The sequence below is a fragment of the Rhea pennata genome, chromosome 8, assembly GCF_028389875.1.
Source record: "Rhea pennata isolate bPtePen1 chromosome 8, bPtePen1.pri, whole genome shotgun sequence".
NCBI lineage: Eukaryota > Metazoa > Chordata > Aves > Rheiformes > Rheidae > Rhea > Rhea pennata.
Window position 1 is genome coordinate 3,500,396 of NC_084670.1, and position 20,989 is coordinate 3,521,384.

At 38.6% G+C, this 20,989-nt stretch overlaps 1 protein-coding gene across 10 annotated transcripts in view; it reads left to right on the forward strand.

Annotated features, from left to right (window-relative positions):
• Positions 1-20,989, forward strand: part of DOCK7 (dedicator of cytokinesis 7) — a 109,557-nt gene that overhangs the window by 52,430 nt on the left and 36,138 nt on the right. For 6 of the 10 annotated variants that reach the window (XM_062581973.1, XM_062581974.1, XM_062581975.1 and 3 more), the window contains exons 15-25: positions 6,984-7,101; positions 7,968-8,038; positions 9,837-9,975; positions 10,214-10,315; positions 10,572-10,658; positions 11,110-11,341; positions 12,884-13,048; positions 14,005-14,174; positions 19,498-19,587; positions 20,595-20,690; positions 20,826-20,966. In XM_062581973.1, the coding sequence (XP_062437957.1) occupies positions 6,984-7,101; positions 7,968-8,038; positions 9,837-9,975; positions 10,214-10,315; positions 10,572-10,658; positions 11,110-11,341; positions 12,884-13,048; positions 14,005-14,174; positions 19,498-19,587; positions 20,595-20,690; positions 20,826-20,966 (1,411 nt within the window). Of the gene's footprint in view, positions 1-6,983; positions 7,131-7,967; positions 8,039-9,836; positions 9,976-10,213; positions 10,316-10,571; positions 10,659-11,109; positions 11,342-12,883; positions 13,049-14,004; positions 14,175-18,166; positions 18,260-19,497; positions 19,588-20,594; positions 20,691-20,825; positions 20,967-20,989 lie in introns of those variants that run through there. The other 4 variants (XM_062581982.1, XM_062581980.1, XM_062581981.1 and 1 more) reach the window with 2 other exon arrangements.

Genomic DNA, 20,989 nt, shown 5'->3' on the forward strand with positions numbered 1-20,989 from the left:
TAGAGACAGGCATGTTGCTGATTAAACAAGTATTGAGCTTTTCATTCTGCCAGACATTTTCTTATAAAATTATTGATCTCACAAAGTATTTGTGACACACTTTTTTAACAGACAAAATTTGAGTTTAGAGCTCCTTGGTAAGAGCCTAAATTGCTTCTTTTTTTCGTGTTATGTGATTCTTTTTATTTCCCCAGGAGTATAAAAGGATTTACCATACTTAAAAGAGCATTAAGCACTATATTTTAGGTTGTGTACCTCTTTGATAAAGCAATGGAAGGGCAAAATATTCCCAGATGATTCATGCAATCTTATTCTTGTCTTGTATCATTTTCTGATGTAACTCATTGGGCTGCAGTGAATTTCCTTGTCAGCTACTTCAGATTAAGTGAGAAGGAGGGAATTACATCTAGAGATTGCCTGGATGAGATTCTACTATCTTAAGTTTTGTGCAGTAATTTACACCATATGAAGCTTACCTTTTAAGAGTTACTTGCCAGAGGTGGGTGATAGAGAATGCAATGCTTACATTTCTCACGTTACCATTCCGTTTACTGCTTAACATTTAAGCAGTAGATAAATCAAGTCTATAGGTTCTCCGAAACAAATGTCCTATTCTACTACGGGTTTCTGCTTGGAACAGTGTATGTTTTTCAAGCAGCAGTGAAGTATCAATGAAAGATATTTTTCCTTGTGGAATCACCCATTGCAATACAGGAAAATCAGTCCATGCATATGATAGCATGTTCTTTGTAGGGTTTTCAGGGTTTTGCTGGATCCTGGGGAACCTCTTGTCTGCTTAGCAATCCTTTGCTTGGATTGTTGTTGTTGTTGTTTTTGTCCCCATCTCTGGTTAATGAATGGTTTGGATCAGACTTACTCGCATATCTGCACAAAGTATAGAAAAGCAGCAAGACAGTGTGGATCGGGCCTAACATTCTGGAGAAAGGAGATTAATGCATTCATCAGCTGGAGCAAAGTAAAAATGTTGTAGTGATGCAATTGGGAAGCTCAGTGTACCGAGTGACACAGAATTGCTTAGGATCTTTTTGTTAAAATTAAACACCATTTAATCTTTCTGCTTCTGCCTTTTTAACTCCACATATAGAAGTCTAGTAAGCAGAGCTCAAATGAAGATCATTATTTTCACTCTTAATTTTATTGTGATAGTGAGTGTTTATCATACTTAATTCTGCGTTTTGCATGGCATGGGGCTTTATTCCAGAGGTTTAGCTTTGACAAGGTCAATTGCTTTCACAGGGGATGTCCGTGAGGGAGAGAAGCTCTTCAGTGGAAGGCTATTTTCTCCATTAAAATCAACCATTTGTTCAGATGAATTTCTACAGAAACTCATCAAATGTGTATTTACTGAACCCTACTAAAAATGTATTAGAACTTTCTTGTTAGACTCGTTTATGGGACAGAGATCAGCTTGAAAGGTTTGCATGAGTCATTCCTGCAGAACTTTCTCATTTGGTAATATCAATGGAAGTGTATAAAGAGGGGCTCAAGTGAGTAAAAAATAAGCACATGCAGGATCTGGAATGATAGTGTATTGTGCCTGTGTGGGAAGCTTTTAGGGATCTTAACATTTAACTCTGAAAAATTTGAAAGTTTTTGCTTTGCATTGATAGACAAAGATACATTTTACCTGACAGCCCTGTTTAAACACTTCCAGCATTTAAAAGGTAGATAAACATGTGCTTTAGCGATATTGGTATATTTTGTAGAGAAAGTTACAGAACTGCCACTTATGTAGATGAAATTAAGGTACATTTTTTTTTTTATCTTAGCCTGACATGCTCTGTAATAGTGCGTGAAGTTCAGCTTCTACCATCTGACGCTGGATTTGGGCTACGAAATTTGAAGAACTAGTTGCAAAATTAAAAAAGAAAGATACTTTCTGCAAGCCCTTTCAAAATAGTTTTAGAGACTTCAGTTTTTCAGGGTGTCAAAGGAATAATTCTTTGATGTTTCAGCTATTTCTTACAGTCACAAAAAGCCTTTTTTCTTTTCTTTTTTCTTTTTAAGCAGTTTTGTATTCTCCCATCCCCTGTCACCTCCTTTCCACCCTCAGATCTTAATTCTTGGCTTAATTTTCAGAAAAATACAGGAGGTTGCTCAAAAACTGTCAGTAACTGGGCAGCCAGAGCTCAGACATTTTACCGTATTTCTACAGGTTAACCAGTTAACAAGCGTATCACTGTGTGGCCCCGGGGCCCACTGCCAAGTGTGGTTCCTGAGCCACAGGGTGTGCACACGGGCCCGGTGACACATGGCAGCCCAGCAAGATGTGGGAACGTGGCTGTGTCTGAGCATTGCAATAACACTATGGAGTGCAGAACGCAGAAGTCTAAGGCCATGACACTACCGTTCAGAAAGGTTTGCTTTCCTAATGGGAAGGGCAGTCAAAGTGCTCTCATCTCAAAAATGAGAATGCAACAAATGGCTTCCAAAGGCTTTAGGAGGTTCCAAATTAATGCCAGCACCAGTAAAGTCAAGCAGTGAGAAGCTCACTTGAAAGTAGCGACCTCCAGTTCTTAGATGTCGCAACAGTCGCAGAATGCATAAGCAAAGCAGGACATGGGAAGGCAAGAGGGAAAAAAAACCTTCTCATATGATTAAACCATGAGATTCAAGAGTTACTGAAACCCTAGGGGGGAATCCTGTTTCTGGGAGCTGTCAACACAGTCAAAAAAAGATGTATTTAACAAACATGATCCTGAAGATCTTTCGTGCACCTGGATGACCCTCACTAAATTGACTTGAAAGGATTTTTATTGTAGGAATAAAGGAAAGAACAAGGTCTCTGGGTTTTACTGAAAAGGGAAGTTTTAATAATGGTTAGAATTCCCTCAGCTGAAGACCAGCTCTTAATGTTTTAATGCACTTATGAAGGATTTTGGAAAATGGCTGCAATCACATTACATAAATATTTAGAGGACTGCCTGGTGCCATTATTTCCTTGGCTTAGGAAGACTTCACACTTAAACAGTTCACTTTATGGAGATAAATGTACATTTGAGATCTGTTTGAGATAGTAATGTAAGCTTTGCATACATTTTGGCATAGCATTGTAATAAAAACTCTAGACACAAGTCCTTTGATTTAAAGCTTCTGTCTGAAATTTTTATTGATAGAGATCTGTGAATAATATCATTAGGAAGTAGCTGTTACTTGAGAACATAAGGACCAGCGGTCCTTTTGTTTAACCAGCTTAGGTCCAGCTTGTTTTTTGGTGCTACAGTATTATTTTCCTGGTACATACCTTTTCCTTCCTTCATCCCCTCTTTAGAGAATTGAATGCTGTAATCTAAGACTTTCTCCATTGGTGTCTGGTTCATCAGAAAGTTGTTCTCCACTCTTGCTTTCTCACTGCCTGTGTATAGCACAGGGTTATGGCATTTCATGCCACTTATTTTGTGTTTAAAAGCCCAGCAACTTTGATGCATATCCTACCCATGCAGCAAGGCAGTTTCTACCATCACTTTGCAGAGAAGTATTATTGTTTCATTTTTTCTGTAGGATGGTGGTTACATCTCTTGTGTCCTAGAACATCTACTGAGGCCTTGGCATTTGTGTACACAACTGAGAAGTTAGGATAAAGTGATAGAACATCTTAGCAAACGCAAGAGAGCAATGAAGGAGAAACTGAGGTGTCAGCTTTTCAAGGTGGACCTAAAAGAGGTGGATCGGTTTCTTAAGCAGTTTATAACATTCTTGTGTTTTTTTCAATTGTCCATCTCTTTCCAGTCTCCTATAGCTGTGTTTATGGCTAACAGGAAGCTCTTGGCTTTTACCTATGTAGGGTAAAATACAGGAGGATCTTTTCACTTGGGATCACATTCTGATTTTTCACCTGGAGACTTTATTTTCCCCTCCCTGTATGTAAATTCTGAACAAAATCTTGACATCTGTAATGGGAAATGCTCTGGAGGGAAGCTGCCTTAATAGGAGCAAGCATTCGATTCCCCCATTGTCTCCCAGCTGTACCACAGCAGGATCTGTGCATCTAAATTCCCCTAAGAAACGTAAACTTCTTCCCAACAGAATGCAGGATGATCATCCTGTAAGATTTTCAGAGGGCAGGGTGGTGAAAAGCAGTGGAGGGACAGTCGACTGGTACAGTGCTCCTCGTGTTTATTGTTATGGCTAAAATGTAATGTCAGCTCTAGTGTCTGCTGTAGGTCTCTACCACCCTCTTTCTAGGGGGATACCAAATTCTTGAAATGTTTGCTTTGCTCCCAGCAGGGCCAAGCCCTAGCAGTAGAGATGATATGAGAACTGAAAGCTTGGTTTAGGCTAATCTCTGATATTCAGCATAAATCAGCCCCAAGCGTAAGACTATCTTTAATATAGGGATCATGTAGCCTGGCTTCCCAAATACATTAAATCCTTCTCTTAAGCACTAATAATACTTAATGAAAGTTTTATGAGCAATGTACATTTTAGAATAAATTTTCATATCCATTTTCATTTTAAAAAGCACATGAAGGAGCAAATGTATTCATGCCAGAACAAAGTAATTTAGTAGAGTCGCAAAAAAGGCACAGGCCCCTTCTGAAATAATAAGAGAGCATTGATTAGGTAAAGCGACCAATGGGGATGGAATTCAAAAACTTAATTCAGCATGAAGGACTTCATTTGAAATAGAAGAAATTTCCCACATGCCAGCTAAGCATATTCCTCTGCCTGGCTTCATAATGCTGCCCAGTATAGCATTCTGGAGCTTTACATCAGGACTGCTTGATACAGGTGCTGGCTTCAAGGAAGTACCTTTTTTTTCTGAGACTCTTAGAGAAGTTCTTAGGACCAGCAATAGTCTGTGTCTGTATGGATGGGGAGTACTCATGGATATCAAGGAGAAAAGGAGTTACACATGCAGTCAGAACAAAAGCTTTGGATTGGATTCATTTGCCATCTAGTGCAATTTCTGACAGCCTAGGAAAGCTGACCTTGTTTCTAGCCGTCCCTCCTGATGAGCGTGGGCTCTTCTGTCATATCTGCCAGACCAGGGCAGATGTTTTGGATACCTGTGGCATTTAAAATGGCACCAGATGCCTACACAGAGCAACCAAATCACTGCCATTGTGACAATCAAAAAAGTGCCTTTCTGTTTTCTATCTACTGTTGCCAGTGCTCTGTAGGAGCTGCTTTTTTGCATTTAAAAAGTTGGCCTGCTGTGCTCCTTTCTGAAGTTTTGTTTGTCCATCTGTTGTCTCTTGTCTCTCTGGGACAAGGAGCAGAATTGGGTACTCTTTATAAATTATGCTTAGATTCAATGAATAGTTCCCAACTGGGGGGGCAGATTGGAAGAGAACTACTTTCATCTCTTTCCTTATAAGTTGGGACTCATTACAGGATTGGTTGCTTCAGTGTTTGAAAAAGGTAACACTTCTCTTTTTCCCTAAGATAAGCAAGGCAGTAATCTGAACCAAGGCCTCTCCTCACTTGCATGCAGTATCCTAACGACCAGGCTGCAATGAGGATCCCTCTCTGTCCCTCTTGTTGGAGCTCTAGCACTGAGTGATAAATTATGCACCCTGTAGCCACTGGGTGTTAGAAGGAGAATGCCTCTATCCTGATGGGCAGGGCTGTATGGAAGTTGGATAGATGACTTCCAGGCTGAGTTCTTTTAGATACAGAGTAATTTGTACACTTTTGTCTGCTTTGTAGCAAAAGAGCGTGTATTTCCTTTGAACAACTTAGCCTGTTGTGTGGAATGGTTCAGGGGCTGTTGTCTTTTGTGGGCTCATATGAACATATAAGGGACTTCTGCAGGTATGAATTACTCAATCATATGGCAGGCCTGGGGCTCACAGTTGACCATTTTGCTAATGATGTGTGAATCCAACTTTTTTCATAGAACTCAATAGGGATAAGAAGATAGAAAAAAAGTACAGAATTTTGCACATGCTCATTTCTGTATTTAAAATAATCATAGACTTGAAGAAATGGAGCTGGAAGGAGCGTTGAAAATCTGGTTCTCTCCAGTGAGGGATGAGGTTGTCTAAACCATTCTGAACAGGTGTTTGCCTAATATATCCTTAAAAGTTTCAGAAAATGGAGATTTCACACCCTTCCCAAGCAATCTGTTCTACTGCTTAACTAGCTTTACAGTCAGAAAGTTTTCCTCATATCTGACCTAAATCTTCTTTGCTGCAATTTCAGCCCATTACTTGCTGTCATATCTCCTATAGATATGATGAACATTTTATTACTTTGCTCTTTGCAGCAGTTCTTCAGATACTTCTAGAGCGTATGGAATTATCCATTCCATTGCGTAGCCATTCCCCTCAAAGTTAAACAATCCTGGTTCAGTCCGGTTACCCCACTATTTTCCAGACCTTTTGGCTATCCTTGTTTCTCAGCTGCTATTTTTCATTGATCCACATCTTCCCTGAAGTTTGATATTTTGGTGTGGGATTGGAGGCACCATTCCCTCCACGTTATTGCAAAGATTGCATATCTGCTGAAGTTACAAGTATCTGTTACTTTAGTTAATTTTTTAGAGGAGACATGTAATCTGAAGTCATCATGATGTAAGGAGGAAAAAAACAGATTACAGCAAGGAAAGTATTTAGCAGAAAACCAGCCACTCTGTGTTGAACAAGTAAACATTTCTCAGTTTTTTTCTGTTGATGCGTTTCTTTCCACTTGAACTTCTTAGATAGTATAATCTCTGAGAAGTTTTTAGATGTATTTTTCAAGCACCTTTATAAACAGGAACCCTTTCCAAGTATCCTGGTAGTTAAGAAAATTATGACTTTGATGTCTAAAACCAAGAGTCATTACCAAATCGCTTGTGTGGGTGTGTGTTTATGTTCAGGAGAAGACCATCTGGCATCTGGCTAATGGAAAATGTCAAGCCCTTCACTTTGAATCTGTATGTTTTTTTGTAGGGCTTTAAGTAAAAGCATTATTAACAGTGTGAACCCTGTCATTCTCACAGTGAGGTACTCACTCAGTGCATTTATCTCTTGCAGGAATCTTCTTTATGTCTATCCTCAGAGCCTTAACTTTGCCAACCGCCAAGGATCTGCCAGAAATATCACTGTAAAAGTCCAGTTCATGTATGGAGAGGATCCAAGTAATGCTATGCCGGTGAGAGAAGCACTTTGTGCTCAGTTTCTGTAAGTGCTGCATGCTGCTAAGGCAAAGCACACCTTGCAGCCATAAAACTCTGTGTTAAAAAAAGCCTCATTGACATATATTTCAAAACAACAGTTTATAGGGAGTATAAAATTGTAGTAATTCAGAACGAAGGGGGGCTGTTCTAACTCCACTGTTATTTCGAGTTTGCCAAATAACAGTGTAGTAACTAGAATTTTCAAGTTAAAATGTTTGCGGTGCACTCCCTGTGTTTGGAATAGTAGTATGTTTGCTACTGTTTCCAAAAAATATGATGATGACAGTTAGACTTGCATTCAGGGCCAGAAGTGGTCAGCATCTGGTGAAGTTCTAGCTGTGAGGTACCTTCCTCATAGGCTATTCAAATCTGCATTCTTCTGTAAAGCTCTTGTAAACTGGCCTTTCTTGTAGGGTAATTTGAGACTTAGTGATGAAAATACCTGTTGAGATGTTAGTTGTTCTTACTCATTAACTTCTCTGTTCTTTTTAGCTTGCCTTATCTGGGTTCTGTTGGCCCAATTTCCATGATGTCTTGTCTGTCTGTCTTTCCCAGTATCTTCTGAATTCATAATAGCAGATAAATGCTCTCACTGTTACCCCTGCCTGAAGAGTCCTTACATGCATCAATTAGTCATATCTGTGTGCATCTGTAACTAAGATTATTAAAATTTTAAACTCTTCAGTGACTGAGTAAAATGTTACATAGGAGTTAAGGAGCAAGTAAGGAGCAGATGTAACTGTATGCAGCTGCATGGACTCTAGCTGTAAATATCTCTGCAGGATTATGGAACAAATTCTTGGCACAATATAACAAGGGGATTTTTTTTTTTCCCCCACAGGTCATCTTTGGTAAATCTAGCTGTCCTGAATTTTCCAAAGAAGCATACACAGCTGTAGTGTATCACAACAGGTAAAACGCAAGATATTTTATAAAAGGACATGGGTCCCTGTGGATAATATAATTCCAACCAGAAGGAATTCTAGCAGTGTGAATGTGGAGTAACTGAATTGTGAATCCGTCTCATTGTTTATTTAACAATGACTATCTACATAACACTTAACAGTAACTACAGTGTCAGCAGATACTATAGTTAGAGTTCTGCAGTGACTAGGAGCCTGACTCTTTGTTTACTTTGGTACCAGTCAAGATCATTGTGCCAGAAGCTGTAATTCTAAGCACTTAGCCAAACTCAGCAGATGGTATAAGTACATGCTTCAAGTTAGGCATGAAGATTTATGGTCTACACTTATGTCCACATGTGCTTTGTTATTTTCCTGAGTTATTAGGTACTCAGAGCCATTTAGACTGTAGTTACAAATTAAACATGTTTGCTCTTGGAAATAATTTCACTGCAGCTGGCGTAAGGAGTCCTGAACATGTCTGTCGTATTTGTAACTGTACCAGGGAAGGATCCCATCTGTTTGGTCCATTGCTGTGGCCTGGCTCTCTATCCAAGCTACTTTGGGCTGGTATACCTTGGAATGGGTGATTTGTGTCCACGTTGTGGAGAATCCAGTCCATTTCCTTCCAAGGCTTGTGTAGCAATCTTGACCTTGAGGCAAAGTTCCCTCTCTTTGGGGAGCATTGCAATTCAAAATGTCTATGTGATGAGGGGAGTGCAGTGCAGCCCACCCGACTGCTGCTTTCTTTGCAGGATGCCAAGGGTATATGTTGTGTGCTTTGGAACATTCAGGGGCCAGTTTGCTGGGATTAAATTGAAGATAATCTTGTTTCAGTTCTTATTGTTTCTGGAACAGCTTATTGAGTAAATTGCTCTGAAAACCAGGTTTCCTTTTGGAAGAAACTGGCTATTTCAAAAGGGAGCTGTGGTTGACCTACTGTGTGTGCAGGATGGCCAGGGCCCTGGTGTAATACAAGAATGAGCTAAACGGACAGTGTAGATACAGAAAATGGAAGAATGACGCTCTGTTTCTTTCAACAGTGGCAGGACTAGGCATAGCCTGTGATACATATGTCTTGGAAACAATTCTGGTGTCTATCTTCTCAATTTAGGCAATTGGGAATTCAGAATCACAATAAAATGTGATTCTTAGAGGCAGTTTTTTTTTTTTTTTTTTTTTTTTTAATATATATAGAAAGGAGACTTAAAAATTAACCTTATTTGCTCCTGTGGTAGGATCAGTAGGTTCCTGTTGTAGAATCATTTTTATCAAATACTCTTAGTACATACTTTCATTTATCCTTTGTATTTTCATGAAACAAAAAAAAATCTTTTTCTTCTGAAAGAACAAACATGTTCTTAAAGATTTTTATACTAACCACGAACAATACTTTGGAACCTAAAGACAGTTATGAAAATGAGCTCAATGGTGATGAATTTTGGTATGTTTATCCTAATTATTTAAATACTGTTTTACATACCTAGACTGAGAAAAGAAAAGCAGTTGTCCAATTTTGAGTGAGATGCCATTGGTGATTAAAATCCCATCTATCTCAGCAAAACTAGGAAAACTGCTAGAAGATATTGTAAGTATTTTTCTGGATTGGAAATACGTACTGCAAGTTTTTCCAGTTCTTGGTAATCAGAAAGTGAAGCGTTTCATCCCTTGAGATAGTCCATATACTTCCTTCCTTCCAGATACTTTAACTCAAAGGATTCAGTCTCAAGCATATGGTAGCATATGATACAAGTCTGAACTGCTCTGTTTGTATTGATAACTCAGTTGAGGGTCTGCTCTCTGCACAGATCGCCTGATTTTCATGAAGAAATCAAGATTAAGCTTCCAGCCACTTTAACAGATCACCACCACCTGCTTTTTACTTTCTACCATGTCAGTTGCCAACAAAAACAAAACACTCCCCTGGAGACTCCAGTTGGATACACTGTGAGTGTCTTAGTCTTTTTGTATTTCAGCACAGGCTGCATTCATAATGCATTTGTTTACAATTCGTTTAGCATGACTTTCAACACTTAAACCATTATAGAATTTTATAATTGTTGCATTTTGAAGTAACTGTATTTTTAATTAAGGAAAGATTTCAGTGAGAAATTCAATCCTACAGAGTTTAAGAAAGCCTTAAGAAGTTAGTGTTTCTGGTTTTTTAAATTCCTTCTCTTTAAAGTGGATACCGATGCTTCAAAATGGACGGTTGAAGACTGGTCAGTTCTGCCTACCTGTTTCATTGGAAAAACCACCACAGGCTTATTCAGTTCTTTCTCCAGAGGTGAGTTGCACTTCATGCTGAAAATCCACCAGAGAATACTCCTGTCAAAAAAGTGAGAGAATGTATATATGCATAATATGTTTGTGCATTTGTATTTTTAACTCCTAAATTATTTACTTCTTAAATGCTGCTAAATTTAGACAGGTGTGTTTGTGTGTGATCTGACAGTAAAATAAAAAAGAATGGCAATAGTAATTAGAAACATCTTAGTTTTGCTTTCTGTCACATACTAGTTAATCTTTCTGTTAACCTACAGGTGCCGCTTCCTGGAATGAAGTGGGTAGATAATCACAAAGGTGTTTTCAATGTAGAAGTTGTTGCTGTATCATCCCTCCATACTCAGGTAAACACGAAGAGTAGTCATTGTAACATAGGGAGCTTGATAATCATTTGACAATGATTTGTACATTTAAAGTACAATAATCTGAAATGTAAGGTGGTGATTGTTTTGACTGATCATTTTAACCTATCCTATTTTATTAAGTGTCAGAATGCCATTTTGGTACTTCATATATATTTCATTTGTGCTGTAATTGGTAACATGATTTTAGTGAACTATCTGTTTTTCTAAGAATAGACAGTTCTTATAGTCAGTCACAGTCTGTGGAAACTGCTAGTTTGCCTTGACAACTTTTGAACCATTGGCTGATTAGACATATGGGCAGAGCTCTGAAGGATGTTGAGTTCCTGCTAATTTTGTAACATTGAATGGCCAAACAGAAGGCCACAAATCCACAGAAAGCAGAGTTGCTTTGGGAGCTTCTTGCTGATTGTTCATTTTTACTTGTGTATAGGACCCTTATCTTGACAAGTTCTTTGCACTTGTCCATGCTCTGGATGAGCACATGTTCCCTGTGCGAATAGGAGACATGAGAATTATGGAAAACAACTTGGAAAATGAACTGAAGAGCAGCATTTCAGCTTTAAATTCCTCTCAACTGGAGCCGGTAGTGCGATTTCTTCATCTCCTGCTTGACAAACTGATTCTTCTGGTAGTAAGACCTCCTGTCATTGCAGGCCAAATAGGTATTCTATTTAAGTTTTATAGAGAATTACAAAAAATATATTGTATATATGTAGACATAAAAAGGTCAATTTTTATGCTTTATTTTTGGTATTACTTATATACTATACTTCAAAATAAAACATGCTGGCATCCAGATCAGTGGTGATATACACAGGAGCAATATTTAACATTTTCAAGAATGACTTACAATTTGAGTATCCAAGTTGAGACACTAGAAGTTGGCCTGAACTTCAGGAGTTGGATGCTCAGCACTTTATTAGCATTGGAACCCATTAAGGTGTATCCATACTGACACTTAGAAATCAAGATTTGCAGCTTCACCAGTCGCCTTGGAAAATCTTGGAGTAGGTAAGATAAAATACAGGTGCTGTATGTTCCTGTAACTATTGTGGATCTGATTCAATCAGCATGAGTAATCCCTCCTTTTGTTCCCTGTTATGGGCTATGCTTAAACGGTATAACTGAGCATTTAATGAAACTTATCAGTAAGGAAGGCACTTCAGACACTGGTGGAAAAGTAACTGGTTTGTTCTTTCAACACACCAGAGAGGAAAGCAAACTATACTGGTGTGGTGAACTTTGTAAGACAAGTTACATCAGATTTCTGGGGGACCTGGAATGAATGTGTGGTTTGGAATATATTGACATCATCCTTTGAAAATCAGTGGGATTTGTGCACGAAGTCATCTTAGCAGTGCTGTGCATCAGCATGTCTTGTAGGAGGTGATTAAGAGACCTCAAGGAGACTATCAAGGAGAGAGACTTGAAAATTGAGAAGTGAGTTCTTGGCAGTGTGTTTGCAATAATGCTGATTTTGAGATTCTTGTCACCTAAAAGGACTGTAGTTTCCAAGTGTAACTCATCTTTCGAAGTACAAACTATGGAAGAGGCAGTTTATGGGAAAAAAATTTGCTTACTTTTTATCTGAAAGCTCTTTCACTCTTTAAGTGTTCTGGTTTGGTTTAGTTTTTCTGAAAAAAGATTCAAGACATTAGTGTCCAGCTTTTGCGTAACTAAGATTTGCGGTCTCCAGCTGCCAATCCGCTTTATCTCTAATTTGTTTAGAGTAATTACCCCAAGTCTGTGTCTGGTTTTCTGTACTCATTTTTAAACGGATTGTTTTCAGACACAGAATAGGATTGTTCTTTTTGATAGACTCTGTATTTCAGCTGAAACTTAAATGAAGGAAATATTTAACTGAGAAAAATATGGTGAATATTCAAAGTATTTTATCCATCAGTTAAGCAAGGTCTTGATCTTGCTACCATTCTGGTTGGTGGCTAGAGTTCAGATGATTCCAGAAATTGAACCTAAGTTCATTTAATTTGTTATTAACAAAGTGGAAACTTATCCCTGAAACACTTCTTGTTCAGTTTATTAGACCTGGTCCAAATACCAGTGCAGATGTTTTTTGAGAAAAGCTTGCTATACTCTAACAGGCTTCACTGCTTATAATATTGAAGGTAGATGAAATGCACATTTAAGTTTTGATCATGATTACTGCTGAAGTCTAAAATAAACTCCTCGCTTACTACTTTCAGTTAACCTGGGCCAAGCATCTTTTGAAGCAATGGCATCAATTATAAACAGACTTCACAAAAACTTGGATGGAAACCAGGACCAGCACGGCAGAAACAGCCTTCTTGCTTCCTATATTTATTATGTTTTTCGCCTACCAAATACCTATCCCAATTCACCATCACCAGGTAGTTCTTTTTTTATTCTTTTTCTTGTCACACTTTGTTACAAGCAAGCAGAAAGCACTTGCTGGCCAGGTGTGCTGAACTCCAGCTGTTGGTTCCATGCCAAGCCCTGTTATTAACTTCCCTTATGATCCAGTGTAGCTGTTCACAAGATGAATTTAATTAGAGTTAGCAATGTCAGAGATTTAACTGTTTGATAGTCTTAAGTTACTATGTCACTGTCAAAAGTGCAAGAGGCTATATTATGGTAAAATACTGTTTTTAGCTTGATTTTCTGTGGCAAGTAGGTGGATGCAGTATAGTCTTGGCTTGTCCTGCCTGCCAGTTTCCTTCAATATTACTTTTGAATTTTTAGCCAGTTCCAGAAAAAGTTTATATAGTGGCAAAGGAGCCTGAAATACTTGAAAATTGGTGTCTGGATGGAGGAAGGAGACAGATTAATCCCACCCCACAGGGAGAATAAGGCTGCAGTGCAGGGAATATATCTGCATGGGGGAAAAATGATGTGAATGAAAGAATGATGTGAAAATTAGTTTTGGAAAGACTGTTCACATAATTTGTTTCTTACTTGGAGTGGAAAACCTCTGAGGGGCTTGGGATGGTTGTGTACTTTGAACTGTGCCTGATTCTTCCGTGGTTTTCCAGTCTGGGGTCTGGCAAATAATCCCTTTAGCTCAGAAAATATCTCTAAATCTACAGAGAGTTTTCTGCTTCCCACAGATCACTGAAAAATAGCATTTTAATCCCATCCCTTTCTCCTAGCTGCTTGCCCTCCTTTGAAGAGCCAGGCAGGGGAAATCACGAGAGGTGTTACAGCTACATTAATTCATTGAAAGATTTTCTTACAAACCGGACAGCTGTGCAAGGGCTTTATTGCAGCAGAGTGGGGCAGAGCAGCATGGGTTCAAGCAGCATGGGTTTGATGGTGTGACAGGATGTTCTTTCGTATGACCCTGTAGGTCCTGGTGGCTTAGGGGGATCAGTGCATTATGCCACCATGGCTCGATCTGCTGTCCGACCAGCAAGCCTTAACTTGAACCGCTCACGGAGTCTCAGCAACAGCAACCCAGATATATCTGGGACCCCCACCTCACCAGATGATGAAGTTCGCTCCATCATTGGCAGTAAGGTATGAATGCAGTCCTGAGGGTCTTGCAGGAACTTCAGCATCTTTTATTTATTCTTTAAAGAAATAATGGGGAAGATTTAGTGTTTTTTTCCTATTAAAAGAAGTCCTCAGTTATGGCCCCCTCTCAGGCTTTTCCTGATAGTTCTGATAACATATTTGGAACTCCACTCTGAAATTTGTGACTTCTCTCCCTTTGACTTGTTAGACACCAGCCTGCCAGTGTTACTTTCACAAGTGTAGTGGCTAGGGGCAAGAGTCCTTGTGGACTTGTCTTCCCAAGACTAGCAGAGTAAAAGTGGTTTTACCACCTCACTTTTCATGTGGCCAGCAGCTGTATCCTCTTACCAGTTGTTATGTCTCTCCAAACCTTGCATCGCTTGCCTTGTCACCTTGTGATCCCAATCTTACCTTCCAAGCCAAAACTCTCTCTTCTCTTCTGCATTCAGCACTAACAGCTGCTCAAATGCTTTCTGTACTACTTACACCCAGAGCAGGTATGTTCACACAGCAGGCAGTAATCCTAGTCCCTGCATGCTCCAGATAAGATTTCAGATGATTAGAAAGTGAGGCATAGTCTGGCCAGCTGAGCTGTGACATGAATTTACAGTGTGCTAATTCCATACCCACTCTGACTCCCCACATCTTTATTGCTCGCTAAAAGTGACCTTCCAGAGATGTGGACAAATCAGTGGTCTTAAATCAGCTGTTAGATGCTCTGTATATGCACATACGTATTTATAGCTAGAGACTAGGTTCATGCCACCTAACCTCAGATGTGTTGTCTGTTCTGGGAGCATAGTTGCTGGGCTTCCTGTGTAATCAGTAGAGAGAAAAAAAGCTCCTCAACAGGTAATTTATGCCACATAAGATCTGAATTGCCTTCTGAAATGCCTGTCCCTCTCCACTGATTGCAGAGAACACAGGGTTACTACAGTCCCAGTCTGAGCACTTCAATTTTGTGCCTAAAATAGGTGGAATGAGCCAGGCCAAACCTTCCATTTTGGTAAATCCCTTACTGGAGAAGAGCGCCTTTCTTTGTTTAGTGTTTGGATTTTTTTATATATACCTATTTTTAAATTGTGATCATTTACACAAAGGAAAACACCTTCCCACCTGCCAGCATAGATTACTTCCTGGGCCCTTCCAGAGAATTTTTACATCCATCCTCTGGAAAGTCAGTGAAGCAAATTTGTCAGTAAAGTCAGCAGGCCAGCCAGACCTTGTGTTTTACAAGAGCAAGAGAAAGATAGTTTGAGAATGAGGTCGCCAATTTTAAACGAATAATGACATGATTTGCGCATCAAATAGGAGGCTGAAGAAGTGTGGTAGGCAAATCGTTATTTCTTAGATCAAAGTGTAGACTTAGAAGACTTTAAAGTATTTTAAGACTGCTTTGATATCTTGCTACTTAAACAACTATGACCTTTTGTGAAATGCCATAGGCACTAATGTGCATATTGAATTTACACAGGTTATCAGAAGTGTAACATGTGGTGGCTTAGTGAATAATGTCACAATGGAAAATGAAGAGAGATTTTCTTCTGGAGGGATTTTTTTTTTTTTTTTTAATGCATGGATAACAGTTAATAGGAAAGTTTCCTTAAGATAGTCTGAGTATCAAGATAGTAGCCTCAGTTTGAATATACAGATTTTTAGTTAAATGTGATTATTTCTCCTTGTTGAAGTCAATAGACATGTATGAGAAACTTCTTGAGATGTGAAATTAATATGAGGGTGTAAAATTTTGTATTCTGTTTCTCCAAGTAATGATCTAAGCACATATTCCCAAATAGGGAACCTGCACTTCAAATTAGACTCTGCCATGGGAAGCTTTCTTGTTTTTAAAAGAACAAATAATATTTGTTTGATAGAAGTCTTTGGAGTCCCGTCTTTTATTGTTTTTTGTTGTAGTGTAAGATATTTGATAATTTTGGAAAATTTACTTTTAAGTCACTGCTATGAGCTTTTTACTTAATTCTGAAAATCCAAATAGTCATCCCTTTTACAGGACTTAAAACCACCTCTATTATGCAAATGTATTGTAATCTTCTAAGTCTGTCACTTATTTTGCTTTCATTTTTGAATGTGGCCATGTAAATTTTTTTTACCTACTAAAGCAAATCTGTTAAGTGTCTAAAAAGAGCTACGATGAGATTTTACACTCTTAGTGTTCCTAAAATACTGGAGATGTGTTGGGAAGAAACAGAAAAGATTGTGCAGTTCTATTGCTCTGAATGTGGATTTTCCCATACCGGGGTTACGTACATGTACCTGCTGTACAGATCCAGCAGCAGGGTTAAACCCCAGAAACTGAACAGCATTTACTAGGAATTTGGTGAACTTTGAAGTTACTCTGATATGCAAGAAGCTCTTGTACTCTTTACTTTTGATGGAGGGGAGAAAGGAGAGTCTCTCCAGATTTTTTACAAAGCGATTCTTGCTCCTGCCGACATTGTATGCGGTGAATTTTATACTCAGGACCAGTTCAATGACATGATTAAAAAGCATGTGAGCAGACGTGAGTGATAAAAGGGCATTTTCAGTTAGGCCTAATTTTGCAAAACATGAGCTTAGTTCTGTATTCTGCCGAGTCCTTTTGACTTTAACTCACTTGGAGCAAAATCAAGCATGTTTATGTGTCTGAGCAAGGCAGAGAGCTTTGATTTGTTTCTTCTAAAAAGTAACTGAGATGAAAACACTCTCTCTGTGTTCGGTATTTTTTTTATTGGATATCTTAAGCAAAATTATGCTATAATGCTGTACTCTACATAGGGGATAGCTCAGTGGATTAAAGGTTTAAATCCTAGGTTAGTGATCTCAACCTGGGTTCAACCTGTGGCTGAATTTTTATTTGTTGAGAGAAATAGACTGTTGGTTTTAGTGGACTTTGCAGTTGATGAGAATCTCTGCAATGAAGTGGGCTGCACATTTCATGCATGTACTGGGGGAAAGCCCTAGGCTGGCACAGAAACTAGAACGGACGTTCTCTAAGGTGAGAGTTGAAACCAATTTGTGAAATTTATAAGAAAATGCTATTTGCTTGTAGCATTTCAAAATTGAGTCCATTGGATCTGGTTCATGGGACTCATGGAATCCATTGCATTCCACTGAAAATTTCTGACTTTGGAGCAGCTTAGGTGACAAGCAAATTGGATTTTTTTCCTTTTCTTGTTTCTGAGTGTCTTGAGAGGAGAAGGGAGAGGATAGAGAGGAGGATCCAGAGTAATTTTGCAGACATGATTCATTGCAAGTGTAGAATTTGGAGTATAAATTAGATCAAGCTTTCAAGAAGCAGGAGTTTTAAAAAATATTTTCTCTTGAAAAGCAGGTTCTGGAAAAGATATTTCCTCTTTCTTCTGTGTGCCACACTGCTCAGAGAAAATGTCCAAATATCTGTGTGAAGTCTTTTCCACAGGGTTAACTCTGCCAAGAGTCCTGGATTTTTATTCCATGAATAGGAAACTCTGTGAGAGCTGACATTCTCTTCAAAGTTTCTAATTCTTTCTGTAGCACTTGTAGAGCTTAGAAACTGTGGGCTAACAGGTAATCTACATCAAAAGTGTTGGGAACCTCACCTCCTATGTGGTTTCCATATCAGTGCATCAGTTTTCCTCTTTCACATTGTTGTAAATCTTAACTAGCTCCATCTACTGAAGTGACTGGATTAAAATTGAAGTGAAAGTGGGATTTTTCTCAAGATGAGGATAGTTTTTGAATATCAAACATTACAGGTAGGACAGGCTGAACTAGAGCCATTGACCATATTAATGTGATTATGTGTGTGTGAGATGAGATATGATAAAATAATCCTCTAGACTAAAATTTCTCAACAAATACCTGAGAATTCAGATTGCTTTAACAATACTAATTGATGATGTGTTTGCAGTGTACCCAGTTTGTTTGCTTTAAAGGACTAAAATTTGACTACTGTATGGCATGCAACATATAATATATTTCTTTCCTTTCCCAACTGCTTTCTATTACATGCCCAGGGTTTAGACCGCTCCAATTCCTGGGTAAACACTGGTGGTCCAAAAGCAGCCCCATGGGGATCCAACCCCAGCCCAAGTGCAGAGTCAACACAGGTGGTGTCTTCAGTAGAGGTTTTTCTGGCTTTGTTTTCCCTGATGTTTCCCTATAGAGTATCTTCTTTTCAGTGTATACTCTAATTTTGATGGTTTGCTTTTCTTTTATTTTTTTTCAATCCTTGAAAAAATTGTGAGTTTTATTGTATAAATTAGCATCTTCTCCCCTACCACCTCACTGCACTGCATGAAAAGCCTCAAAATGTGTGACCACTTCTTTCATTTGGGTGGTTGCTGGTCTGTGAAATGTAAATGCTGTGATTACTTCTCTCCTCTCTCCTCTTCTCTCTCTCTCCCCCCCCCCATCTCTCTCCTCTGCTTTTTCTCTCTGTTTTTTAATATTAATTTCAACTTCAGAAGAAACATTTCTAATGGGAACATTAATCACCGCTTCATAGTTTTGTCCATGTTAGCTTTCTTTTAATGTTGTGAACCATTTTGCCATTTTCATCAAACATTTAGTATTCATATTCAAGTAATCCTTCATGTATGTTTGAGTGGAATATCATTAAACCAAAATTGATACACATGTAAAATTCTCTCTTAAAACATGTAAATTTAAGTGCTGGAACCACTGACTTGCTAGGTCCAATTTTACCTGTTCTGTGTTGCAAAGTATGAAAACTTAAAGCAGTTTCAGTGAGAAAGACTTAACTTACTTAGCCCCTATTGCCTGCTGCATTGCTCTGCATGGTCACCTTGAACATACCTCTCAACTGTACTTCCTTTCAAATTTACCAGCTTTCTGGAAATACTCAGTCCGAGTTCACTCGCACTCACGGCAAATTATTTTTGTCAGAAATAGGAATAACTTCAGTAATTTTCTCATTCTGTGTGCTAATACCGGTGTCACTGTCACATCCCCACGTCTTTTCTCCCTGCTTAGTTGAGAGGTATGGCACTGAAAGTTAGAAGTATTACTTTCCTGATATATGCATGTTGATAAAATATAATTATGGAAAAGTTTCATGCTTTGCAGCATTAAGTGTTTTTGTGCATAAGAACATGGAGCTATTTAAACAGCTTATGTGTCTTAGAATAATAAAAAGTGTTGTCATTTTGTTTAAACCTGATCTATGAATGAGTAAAAGTTTGAGAATGCATAAAAAGGTGTAAAGACAGTAAAAAGCCTACAGTTGGAACAGTATTTTTGTAAACGTACATTGTCCTTGAGCTGCAAAACCCATCCACAGCAAACTTTAATGTCCTGTCATCATTCATTCATCTCCACTCCATAGGCTACGGATCGAAGTTGTAATCGTATGTCTTCGCACACTGAGACGTCAAGTTTCTTACAAACATTAACAGGACGATTACCAACTAAAAAGGTAGATTTCAGTGAAGACAATTGATATTGTGGGGCAGGGAGGTCAAAAACCATGATGCAAACTATTTTTTTATTTATAGCCCTATTTTTTCCGAGGTCATTAGGAACTGCTGCTGCTGCTGAGCACCTCTGAATATCCAAACTGTAGTGAATGTGAAATATTCTGACAAAGTTCAATTGGGAAGAATAAAATGATCAGGGGTAGCTTGTCTGGTTTAATGTTCATACTATTTGGAACCAATTTATTACTGGCTTTCCAGAAAATATGAATAGCACTGTCTGGACATGTGCGTGATATACTCTTGTGTGCAAAATTATAATGCATTAGATGGTTAGCATTACAGATGTGTTCTGACCTCAGTTACATAGGTGTTAATCCAGAGTTACTCCGGGAAGTGAATGGGAGTTACTTTGGAAGTGCACTCTCTTAAATGGGATGAGATTCTACTAAACAAAATCTGAAAGACAAAATGTCTTGACTTTTTGAGTAACAAAAATGTGATCACTGACAACTTAAGTCTGTGGTACAGTTTTCTTGGGAAAAGAAATCCAGAAGCTGGTTCTTATCCCCACTTTTTTTTTTTTCCTACTGTGTTAAATCCTTTTTGACAGTAAATGTATCTTGTACAAATCGCTTTATGTGTCCACTTTTTACTCCTTTTTCCTGCAAAAATCAGACCAGGCAGAAAGGTAGACTTCTAAAATAAACTCATTTGAGCACCAAGCTTCTTTTGGGGGTGGTTGGGAAATTCTTTTGACACTTGAAATTCAATTTTGGATCAAGATTCTGTGAAGCATTTCTCACATCACATATCATAACATTGTCCTTCATTGTTAGTTGGGGGTTTCTTTAAGAGGTGTCACCACTGCTGACATGTTTCTACTTTTTATTTTGCTTAACGTCATTGTTTGCCATACTTTCCATGGACTGAGCTACCATTTCTCATGCAGACTGTTTTTGTGAGCTGATTTGAGACTCAGGCTAACTCTGAATTTGAATCTGTGTAGCTTTTTCATGAAGAGCTGGCCTTGCAGTGGGTCGTGTGCAGTGGGAGTGTGCGGGAGGCAGCCCTGCAGCAGGCCTGGTTCTTCTTTGAACTGATGGTGAGCAAACTGGAAACATCTTGCTTATTGACTTAAAATTCGGTTTAAAACACAGTGCTGTGTTTTAAAAAACAACCATGCTTCCCTTCACCTTCATTTCTACAAGTGACACTATTGTAATTTATATTCCTGTAGGTGAAGAGCATGGTACATCATTTGTATTTTGCTGACAAACTGGATGCTCCAAGAAAGAATCGCTTTCCTGAGCGTTTCATGGATGATGTAACTGCTTTGGTCAGCACAATTGCCGGTGATATAGTCTCTCGGTTTCAGAAGGTAATAACCAACAATTAAACTTA